The sequence below is a fragment of the Alosa alosa genome, chromosome 19 (assembly GCF_017589495.1).
Source record: "Alosa alosa isolate M-15738 ecotype Scorff River chromosome 19, AALO_Geno_1.1, whole genome shotgun sequence".
Classification (NCBI taxonomy): Eukaryota; Metazoa; Chordata; class Actinopteri; order Clupeiformes; family Clupeidae; genus Alosa; species Alosa alosa.
The window spans coordinates 8,194,671-8,206,681 of record NC_063207.1 but is presented as its reverse complement, the minus strand read 5'-3'; the positions used below and the strand labels follow the sequence as shown (position 1 = coordinate 8,206,681).

Below are 12,011 nucleotides of genomic sequence, written 5' to 3'. Positions count from 1 at the left end.
TCTGTCTTCTTCATTAGACTGAGATCTCTGAAACGCACATTTTTTGTGTTGCTCTTTTCAGTGAAACTTTTAGTTTTTTACATTTTTAGTAGTGTTATCAGAGAATTAAAGCTGCAGTAGGCAAGATTTTTTTGATCATATTCAATGAAACCGACACTATGCTCCGACAGGACAACATAAATCAGCCAGTTTTAGAAAAAAACCTGCACTTCTACCTCCACCCAGAGCCTGTTATTTGTTTTGCAAAATTCCATAGCTCCCGGTTCTTCTGGTCTTCTGGTCAGAGCAGGGCTGTGTGAGATTTGACTGTCAATCACAGTCTGGTGCAGTCTGCTGCGCACTGACGAGCACAAACTCGATGAGGGGATGCTCGGTGGTAGTGGAGGAGGGGCATGAGAGTTGTAAACATTCAAAATTTTGGTTAAGTCCCCTCAATCTGTCAGACTTGCCTACTGCAGCTTTAAATGTTCTCTCTTTTCATATTTCTCACATCCCTTATCACACATATACAATCTTTACTGTTCTCTTCCTGTACAGACCCTCCTGCTGTAGTATTGTTGGGCAGCCCAGAGATTTGGTGGCTCAAGATAGTTCTCGAATTTAAACTTAAAAGTATTCGTATTTGCCTTCATTTGCTACTTAAAAGTATTCGTATTTGCCTCCATTTGCTAAGTCCTTGTTTTGCTCAGAATGAATTTATACGTACTCATGCACGTGTGTGCCATTGCAATCTTTCTTGTCAGAAACATGGACTTTGAGATTTGACTGGAGAATGTTGATAAGGAGACTGTGGGTATGACATCATGTTGTATGACTCTAACACCCTTCATTGGTTTTCCATTTTGTTGGATGAAAATAAAAGATAAGTAGTGGTGTATGTCTGTGTTCTTCCTGGGAATCTTTCTTTGTTCTTCCTGGGAACTCCAGTGGAAAGAAAGTTTGAGACACAGACTCATTCACCACTCCCTTGTGCAAATGTATCAACAAAATGTGATTTCTCGAATTGGAATCTAATATCATTTTATATATTTTTAAAAAAGCCCTTTGATATAAATATTTTCTGTTAATTTTACAGGGCAGTGTTGAGTCCTTGTATTCCCTCAGGCAAGGAGGTTATGTTTTCATTGCAACTTGTTTGTCTGTCTGTAAGCAAGGTAACACAAAAGCCCGACTTTAGTTTCAAATTTAGTTTGCAAATTTAGTTTCACTTTTATTTTGTGTAGAACTGCACAGTCTGTTCCCACAGTTTAGATATTGTGGTAAACAGCAGAGGAAGTGTGTCAGGGACTTCCGGGCCTTGTCTTCAGGCCCATGCAGCCCATACGTTTCAGGACTATGGTATTGTTCAGTGGATTAATTTGATTTAAAAGAACAGTTAAATGTAAATGTAAATCTCTAGGCCAAGTATACTTGCGTAAACAAGGAATTTGGTCTCTGCATTTATCCCATTTGTGAATTAGTGAACACACAGAGCACACAGTGAACACAGTGAGGTGAAGCACGCACTAACCCGGAGCAGTGAGCTGCCTTGCTACAGCGGCGCTCGGGTAGCAGTGAGGGGTTAAGTGCCTTGCTCAAGGGCACTTCGGTCGTGGATGTGGGCATGGGAAAGCAGTGCTCAACCACTTCCCCCCACCCACATTTTTCCTACTGGGTCGGGGATAAAACCGGCAACCCTTCGGTTACAATCCGGAACTCCTAACCAGTAGGCCCAGGTATGTTAAGGCATGTTAGGTATGTTTTTTTTTTGTGTGTGCAGCAAATGACGGTGTTCTGCTCTGACGGTGTTCTGTAATGTGAACTTCTGTCATCAGGGGGATCATTCGGAAACAGGTTTAACAAACTCTGAGGAGCACCTTCGATTGTTGGTTGGAGGCACTTTGTACTGTGTGCTACTATTGTAGGGAGAAGCTTCAGGAGTGGGCATAATATATAGGTTGGATTCAGTCATTTGCTATGATAACTGACACAAATTTTGATTTCTGACACAAAGTTTGATTACCTTTCTTTAAAAAACAAGAGTTTCGCTTATCTCATGAGGAAACAATCTTAAAAACTCACTCTGGCAAAAATCTACTTTTTAACCTTTTTTATTTTATTTTCCCAAATCACTGAAGTAACGTCGAAGCAGTGGTAGATAGCAGCAGAGTAGAAGCTATCAGGCAAGTGTTAAATAAACTCCTGGTGTACTTACAAACTTTCCAATGCCTTGTTTTATGAGTAAAGGATATAGTTGTACTACTGTAGAAGTTTCGTATCATACTGGGAATTATTAGTGGGGTAATTTATGAGATACTAAGTTGGTTCTATTAGCGCCTACAGAAAGTCATTAGTTTCTGACAGCGCTACTCGACCAGGGTTCGACAAAGGGAAAACAGGTTCTGGGAGGGTGTTTGGCTCGGGGTCATGGTGCAAAGGACCCTAGAGTGAAATTACTCCGAACCATCGCTTTAAGCAGTAAACACCACAGCTAAGTACTTCTGGTTTACTGTAGATGGGCAGTGTACTAGTTGTGAGGTTTCATAATAAAGAATCAGAACAGCCCATTGTTGCGTTACCACGGATAGAACCTAGTTTTGACCGAAATGTGGCCTGTGGAGTGGCGTTTTCCCAAATTATTTGTGGGGGAAAAAAGACACATAAGCAACTGTATTCAGGAAAAATTTAGACTTTTTGCCGACACCACTATAGTTTCTTCCAGTGTGTTTTGCAACAGTGCATAGAGTAGACACATAGAATGGGTTTATGTGCAGAAGCAGTAGCTAGTGTTTCAACCGATTGCTTCTGGTGAAAAGGACAGGAGATCACTGAGCATGTACAGATCAGCTTACAGTTAAAGTGTTATACTACAGTACAAATATAACAATGAATTCTGACAGATTCACTGGCAGTCCATGTATGTCAGTGTGTAGTAGAATATCATATTTTACATCAGTGTAAACTGCCTGTGTGTGGCTCCAAAGCAAAGTTGTTGGTGTCTATGTGAGTTGTTTATGTAAATCCAAACAATATTATTTGAATTGTATTTTTAATAGTCCTGACAGACTTCAACAAACCGAAAGTTTTGCCATACTGTCTATGCTACAGCTGCTATAGCTACACCAGTTTACAATCTTACTATTAACATAGCTACAAACCTGTCAAGACAGGGTTAGTTAAAATATTATAATTTTTTTGTTGAGATATTTAGGGATTAAGGTTTCCTTATACATCTAAGAAGACACAAAGGGGCTTAGGGCGCTCAGGAGACTTCAGATAGTTCCTTGCTCAGGTGCTCTTCTGCGACAGGTGAAGTGAGAATCCAAAAAAGAAAAAAGAAATTGAAGAGGCACTCTGAGGTTGAAAAAATATTTTTTAAAAAGCCTTTAATTTAACATGGCAAGAACTGGTTAAAAGCACAAAATACATCTAATTTCTCAGGGCTACAAATGATAAAGGTTACCAAGCTCCTCTCAAGGACTTTCACTATGTTCCCTCACAGAGAATCCTCCTCTATATATGTGTGTGTTTGTTTTCCTTTGTGTTTCTAAGCGACTTTGAATGGTTGGACAGAAGGACAAGGACAGCTGTCACATTTCTAAAGCTGTCATGTCAGATACAACAGAGATGGAAGGCCTGAGGGAGGTTAGATGGAAGGAGGCAAGCAGGGAAGCAGAAATGCGGTCTGGTTTATGTCCACGTAGAGGGCCTGACCAGGGGCTCTCCCCGTCAACTCTCTTCCCCTCACTGGAGTAAGTCTTCTGACTCATACTCTCTGAGAAGGACAGCAGTGGAGTAACTCTGCCACACGGCCCCACTCTCGTCCCCCAGCAAGGGGCCTTTAAACACGTATTACTCACCTCCCAAGTCTCTTCATTAGTTCCCCACAGTGAGCATGGAGAGGTTCATTTTAATGATGCTTTATTTTTGTATGAGGCTCTTTAAAAAAAAGCCCCAGGCCTCATACAAATACAGCATCATGCATGCCCCAAGCATGTTTAAGGAATTACTTATCATCTTTCTCCTCTTTAATGCAGCACTGTAGTTTGTTACAGTGCCTACATAAATTCAGCGGCCTCACATCCAGCTATTGCTCCTGTAGTATGTAGTATAGTATAGACCCTTTCAAGAGAGTTCCATTATCAGCATCATAGTTGGCCCCACAAGACTTCCGTTTTAACATTCCATATGTTATCTTAATGCAGAGGAAGTAGATTGGGAACCAAATAGAACGTTCAAGCATTGTTTTTGTTTTTATTGTTGAAAGGGTCTATACTCTTTTAATCCCATGAGGGAAATTTGGTCTCTGCATTTATCCCAATCTGTGAATTAGTGAAACACACTCAGCACACAGTGAATACACAGTGAGGTGAAGCACACACTAATCCCAGTGCAGTGAGCTGCCTGCAACAACAGTGGCGCTCGGGGAGCAGTGAAGGGTTAGGTGCCTTGCTCAAGGGCACTTCAGCCGTGCCTACTGGTCGGGGTTCGATCCGGCAACCCTCCGGTTACAAGTCCGAAACGCTAACCAGTAGGCCACGGCTGCCCCAAATGTATGGTGTACATATTAGGACATCCTCAGATGTCAGAGTCAGGTGTCAGACATCAGATGGGAAGGCATCAGGTCTCAGGAAAACTTCTGTCAAGTTACGGAATTACACAGTCATGTCTCAGACATCAGATGAAAAGCTGCCAGGTCTCAGGGGAAAACGTCTGTCATTACGGAACTACACCGTCAAGTAAAAAAGTGTCAAGTGTCAGGAAAATCCCTGTCAGGCAAAACGACATCAGGTGAAACAGCCTCAAATGAAAAGTTGTCTGAGTATGTCCTAATACTGTATGCCTAAATATGCACACCGTAGTAGTGAGATGCAGTCTGAGTAAAAGTGTGTTCCTTTGCTGTAGTCTCAGGTAGTTGCTTGCTGTGTTGGATAGCCAAGATCTATCCTACTTTCCAGGTGGAAAACCCCTGTCAGGCATTTTTTGACAGCTGACCAATCACAAGAGGAGTTGGGTGACCTATGGTTTCTTAGCTGGCTTGATTATTATGACCGCCGCGCAGCGAAGCGGCGGTCATATAGGTTTAGTCAGATTTTTTTCTTTTTCGCATGTCCAAATTTCCGTCAAGGATTCCCGGGACACTGAAAGACCGGGGTACACGAAACTTGGTGGGCATGTAACCCCACATGGATAGCATGGAACCATCGTTTTTCGTTTTGATCTGTAGCCCCCCCGCTGGACTGGACCCCCCCGAAAGGAGGGTAGGGCAGACACAGTTTTCTGTGAATATCTCGAGAACCGTAGGGTTTAGGAGGACCATTTTTTTTTGCATGTTGATCTCAAGGGGCCATGTCAACCCATTCCATAACCACTCATTTCATGTATAGCCACCTAGTTAAACACAAAAAGTAAAAATGAGGTGTTGTAATCGCGAGGTATCTGTGACCTAACATAGTCAAAACTGCAACGAAATTGGAAGTGTAGGATCATTATGACACCCTCTGAATGCACACCAAGTTTCGTGGAATTCCGTTCATGGGGGGCAACACAATAAATTAATTTATGTTACTATACACCAACTGGCCTGTAGGTGGCCGGAGACAGTTTTCTGTGAATATCTCGAGAACCGTGAGGGCCTAGGAGGTCCACCTTTTTTTGTATGTTGGTCTTAAGGGGGCATGTCAACCCATCCCATTACCACTTATTTCATGTATAGCGCCACCTAGTTAAAAATTAAAAAGCAAAAAATTAGGTGTTTTCATCACAAAATCTCTGGCTGACATGGTCAAAACTGCACAAAATTGAAAGTGTAGGATCATTATGACACCTTCCGAATGCATGCCAAGTTTTGTGAACTTTCGTTCATGGGGGGCCTTACAATAAAATGATTTATGTGTACATTTAGTGACCGTACACCAACAAGGATTCCTGGGACACTGAAAGATCGGGGTACACGAAACTTGGTGGGCATGTAACCCCACATGGATAGCATGGAACCATCATTTTTCGTTTTGATATGTAGCCCCCCGCTGGACTGGACCCCCCCGAAAGGAGGGTAGGGCAGACACAGTTTTCTGTGAATATCTTGAGAACCGTAGGGCCTAGGATGACCAATTTTTGTCTGTATGTTTGCCTCCAGTGGTCATGTTAACCCATTCCATGTGCACACATGTGCATAAACACACACACACACATACATTCACAGTAATCATACGTATGACACATACTCACACAGTAGACAAATGTACGCATGCATGCACATGCACAAACACACATACGCAGACAAACACACAAGCACGCACACACACACACACACACACACCCACACACATAAACATAAACGTGTGCACGCACACATGCACACAATTCAAGAATTTCTCAGAATTATGAACAGGCAAGATGGGGGTGGGGTTGTATAAAATGAATTTTACATGTGAAATCTATGAACTAATCATGTTTTGGTACTTGTTGTCTAGCAGATACCTGTGAGAATTGAGTGTGGATAATGCAATTTAGTGAGACAGTTAGAATCATATAGGCCTTTCAGCGTGATTTTTTGTACCGCTCTGCGTACAAGGTACATCTAGTTTTGTGAATGTTTAACCATTCAACACATGCTTTTCCTCTTAAACTCTCCCTAAAAGGCCATCATTCTGAACCCTCTGCACTGTTGAAAATAAGATTGGTGTTTTGTGGTTACGACTCAGGTCTTCAGCTAGCAGCTCTACTAAGAGGTGTCTTTTACTCAAACTGGAGATTCTGATTAGAGTAACATTTAGATTTAGCATTATATAATGGACCTGTGTTTGTGTGCATCTCCAGAGACATGCTGATGAAGGCCTAATGGCTGAAACATTAGTTTTTTACCCCTGTTGCTACTAAGGAAGACATTAAAAGAGTTATTTTAAAAGGAATGCAAACTTTTTTCGATTTTGTAGGTAGTGTCTCCAGTAATTAGAGGTTACTAGAGAAATTGCACATTATGTTATTGCCTACATGTGCTAGATGCCTCCTGCCTCTCTTTGTATCCTGGTTGCTGGTTTTGGTAAAATATTTTGTGAAAGTATGTGTATATACCTTTGTAATATACATTCTTGCCTATTTCTTGCATGGGACAGCCATAATGTCTTACAACAATGGTAGATCATCTTTACTGTAGTTATTCACTTAATAACTTTCATTTGCTTAACAAGAATTATGAAAAAGTGAAAACCTGGGGTGTACAACGTTTTACACGCTTGCAAAATAGAAAACAAACCAGGCCACCTTATTTTTTGCTTCTGTTCTCCTCAGCTCAAACAGAGTAATGATTATACAAGCACACACAGGACATAAGTATTCTCTGGAACTGGTTCTTTGTAAGTACACTTGTGACATACACCTACCTCTTACCAGGAAATGCCTGTCTGAGCAGCTCCAAAGTAATTTGAAGATGATTTCAATTTCCTGGAGTTGCCAAACTGGTTATAGTGTGATGACAAGTTCTCACTCTCTCTTGCACGCACTCCCTGGCAACACATCAAACAATCAAACACCCTGACCATCCTTCAAACAGGCCCTCAAAACACCTCTTCAAACTTGCCTTTTCCTGTTAATTGACTTCTCTGGCTTTTCTCTTCTCATTGCCCACCTCTCTAGTTTTGTCTTCTGCTTTGTACCTGTGTGTTTTTTCTCCGTTTATGTACCTTGTCTGTGCTCTTGTGCCTATGTAAAAACTGTAAAGTGTTCTGAAAAGCGCTATGCAAATTAAATGTATTATTTGTATAAATATTATTATTATTATTGGTAGTAGTAGTAGTATGATCAGACAGATCAGACAGTATCAGAGTAGTATCAGACAGATCAACAGCTAGAAGAAATAGGAGTTTTCCCACCATCAAAATGTTCTCTTCCAATTCCTTCCCAGAAAGCAAATTAGCCATTTGGTCCAATTTCTGACATTGATATGGCGTATGCAGCTCTGAAACTTGGTGCACATGCTAGCAAACATCATGTATTAGTAAGCAACCACTGAAAATATATTATGGTACTTTCACCATCTTTAATTAAGCTGCAGCAAAGGAGCTTTATCTTTTATATGTCTGTTAAAGGATATTTTAGACATCATCTGTTATCTGGTACTTCAGTATCAGAGTAGAGTGATTTATGACCTGATTCCATTGGTGCAAATGTAAGAAAGCTTGTTAGAACTGAAGAAGGCACAGAGTGAGGCATCACATCGGGATGGCTGCTGACCAGGGTTGTCTCATCTGCCTCTTGACACACAATTATCTTCGACCTTAGTGTGCCTCGCTGAGAGCAGAGGGAGTTAGAATCACAGGCCATGGCTGGTGGGACTGTGTCTTTTCACATGCATGCCCAATGCAGTGGTGGGAAAGGTTTTTACAGAAGGCGCCAATTATTTCAAATGGATGAGTTCAAATGGACTGAAAGACATTTTATTAGCAACTTGCAGTTGTGTCAATGATGCCCAGATGAAACCTCTTACTGCAGGCAAAATAGTAGGTCAAAACACAAGGAAATGAGAAGACCGAGAAACTAAGGAGTCACAGATTTTCTGGACATGTCTGCACATGTCCACCAATTGTAATTGTCATCATGTTTAATACTTTTTGTAAATGTTATGAAGAATTATAAATACAGTGTATTTAATATGAGTACCCGTCTCACTTTTATTTTATTGTTATATTAAATTTGTTGCACCTAATGGCAAATGGAATGCATTTATATAGCACTTCTCTACTTCTGTTAGCACTCAAAGGGCTTTACAGTTTAATGCCTCATATTCACCCATTCACACACACAAACACACTCATACACTGATAGCGGAGGCTGCCATGCAAGGCACCAACCTGCACCTCGGATGGAGTTTGGGGTTCAGTGTCTTGTTCTAGGATGCTTTGATAGGGTCTGGAGGAGCTGAGCTCAAACCGGTTACCTTCTGGTAGCCGAACGGCTACCCTACGGATCATTCCACGTCAATTCAACCAGGGTCCACGCACTTAGGTCTCAAAAAAAATCTGAAAAAATTACCAGGTGTACCTATGTTACCTGGTTGAATTGACATGGAATGACCCCTACAAAATGTGTCAAGATTAGTGCAGTATGTTGAACATGTACATGCAGTTTGATTTGTCATAGCATGAAGTTTGCTGGCCTGAACTAACATGGTATTAAACACTGTCAGGCTGTCCGCTATAGCCTGGCTAGTCTGTCATCTGACTCCTATGTGTACAGATGGGAGTGTGTTTGATATCTAATGGTTTTAGGAAGTCTGTTCTTTCCTAAATATTATGTCTGTGTGGCTTTCATTCCAGGACACAGCGCTGGACCCAGCTGAAGATGTTGCCCTTCTCTCCGTCAGTTTTGAAGATGCCGAGGCCACCCAAGTGTTTCCTAAACTTTACCTCTCCCCCAGTATCGAGCAGTAAGTCAGACTTCTAACAAATGTTCTGTATCATCTCATTTAAATGACTGCGTTTGTCCTCACAAAAATGAAGGTCAGAAATGTAAACTTTATCTGTATCTGTGGAACCGACGCTAGACTTGACAGTATGAAAATGTAGGTTAAGGTCAGGAGTGATCCATACATGTCAAGAGCGTGCGGGCAGTTGACACACCCAGCCAACTGCCAAAGCTTGGAGAGTGACTAAAGGATCCAACTTCCTCTTCTGCTCTTTACTTCTCCAAAACCTGGAGTGAATTAATCATCTTGTGTTTTTCCAAGCCAGAACTTATTTGGAGACTGTCTGGACGTTATGCATTTGTCATATTCTCCAAACTAAATCTGTACTTTGGATTGGCTAAGTTCTGTCTTACGTTGGCCCCTATGTTGAGAGCGAAAGCACCTGGCTGAAACAAGGGATGCATGCACACTGTTGCACAAAACATTTCATAAAGATGTGGCTGAGTGCTCTAAGTGGGGAGACAAGCATGCTCCGTCACACCAGTGTGATGCCACTGTTGGAAAATGAATGTTCTAAAGAATATCTGTGTTCATGGAATTCAGCATGAAATTTTAAAATCTTGAATAGTTGCGGAATGTAATATTTTGTTAGCTTGTTCAAATTCACACCCTTTAGCTGACCGGTAGCATTGCCAAGCATTCTTTTTCAAGTAATCGTGTCAGACTGTGAGAATGCAGTTGTGAGAATAAGTTTACACACCCATGCTAAAGTTGACTAAAAAGAGGAATAAAAAAATCATATTTTAGAAATTGATCTTAATGCCTTAATTAACAAAATGAGGAAAAATCCAACCTTTAGGACACCAATTTTCTTTGTGAATGAATAATGTATCGTAAATAAATAAATAAAATACAGGGGGTTATTTCATGGATCCAGGATACTATGCATCCTGATAAAGTTCCCTTGGCCTTTGGAATTAAAATAGCCCCACATCATCACATACTCTTCACCATACCTAGAGATTGGCATGGTTTTATTTCAATTAGCTTAATAGCTGGTTTGATTTACATTGAGAGATGATCTTATAGAAAGTACTCCATTAAATAACTGGCCTTTAAAAATAAAAATCTGCCTGCCTCTATGGGAATTTAACATAGTGGGGTGTACTTCTCCAATGAATAACCAGTGGTTCTAATTTAACTTATTGATTATTAACATTGTTTAAGCTCTGTCTATTTTGTTATGTCTTTTAATGTCTGTGTAAACCGAGTTGCCATTTGCCGAGTTTGCCATTATGCCTGAAAATGCGTTATACACTGCCTGGCCAAACAAAAGGTCACTGCCTGGATTTAACTAAGCAAATAGGTAAGAGCCTCCCTGTGGGGGCAGTGCTATGATTTGGGGTTGTTGCAGTTGGTCAGGTCAAATTGTGAAAGAGTGGTTTAGGGAGCATGAGACATAATTTGTAAACCTGGATTGGCCACCACAGAGTCCAGACCTTAACCCCAATGAGAATATTTGGAATGTGCTGGAGAAGACTGCACAGTGGTCCGAATCTCCCGTCATCAATACAAGATCTTGGCAAAAAATGAATACAGGGCTGGACGGAAATAAATGTTGTGACATTTCAGAAACTTGTGGAAACGATGCCACAGCGAATGCATGCTGTGCTCAATCAAAGCTAAAGGTGGTCCAACGAAATATTAGAGTGTGTGACCTTTTTTTTTGGCCAGGCAGTGTATAAATGAAATTGACTTTACTAGATGCAGTTATGAGACTCCCCCAGTTCCCACTCTGCTGGTAGTGTGGACGCCTCTTGGACCCTATGCAAAGGTGATTGTATTCAAGAAATTTGCATAAGCACCAGCTGGTCCTCTACCAACATCTTCAATTGTTTGTATTCTCTGGATATCAGAAGTTTTTGCAACTATGCTGGTTTGTGAAGAGTTACTTAGTTGCATAAGAACTGGGTGTTCCACGTGTTGCATAACTACATCCATTCTTCTGCAATCTGTTACACCCACTATTTTGCCAGTGGACATTTTATTAATTAATCGCTCGGTTATGGAGAAATTCTTCTTTCTTTCAAACAGACAAGGTCCACACCTTTCCTTAAAGGAGAAACCCAGCAAGTTTTCACATAGATCTCCGTTTCTCAAAGTCACCAAGTACTGTCGGTACAAGAAAAAAAACTAAAACAATTGGTTTTACCTAGATCAAGTTGCTGCAGCCAGGCAGCTACAGCGCTACACTCTGGGGGTATGTACACTAGAGTGTGGCTACCCGACCCGAGCCCAACGGGTCCCTGAAATGTCACAACATTTATTTAAAATTCCAGGTCTGCTTTACATGATGCAAACATTTGTTTTCTGAGAATAAAGTAAACTGTAAAAAAGACCTAATAGCTTTCTTCCTGTGTGCAAGATTTGTTTATCGTGACAACGCATTTCAGGCATGCCGCCTGAAATTCACACGCGTTGTCACGACTACATAAACAAATGGTTATGCACATTTCGCACATATGCACATAAGCACAGTCTTGGGTGACGTTAAAAAAAGTTGTTAGCCTATCAGGAGATTTTAAGATTATTTGCGTTGCATATAGCACGCTCTGGAAATTCACAA

At 41.1% G+C, this 12,011-nt stretch overlaps 1 protein-coding gene across 2 annotated transcripts in view; it reads left to right on the top strand.

The window, feature by feature from the left end:
* The window catches only part of babam2 (BRISC and BRCA1 A complex member 2), a 39,534-nt gene that overhangs the window by 14,627 nt on the left and 12,896 nt on the right, over positions 1 to 12,011 (top strand). For both annotated transcript variants that reach the window (XM_048228496.1, XM_048228495.1), the window contains exon 7: positions 9,297 to 9,406. In XM_048228496.1, the coding sequence (XP_048084453.1) occupies positions 9,297 to 9,406 (110 nt within the window). The remainder of the gene's footprint in view (positions 1 to 9,296; positions 9,407 to 12,011) is intronic.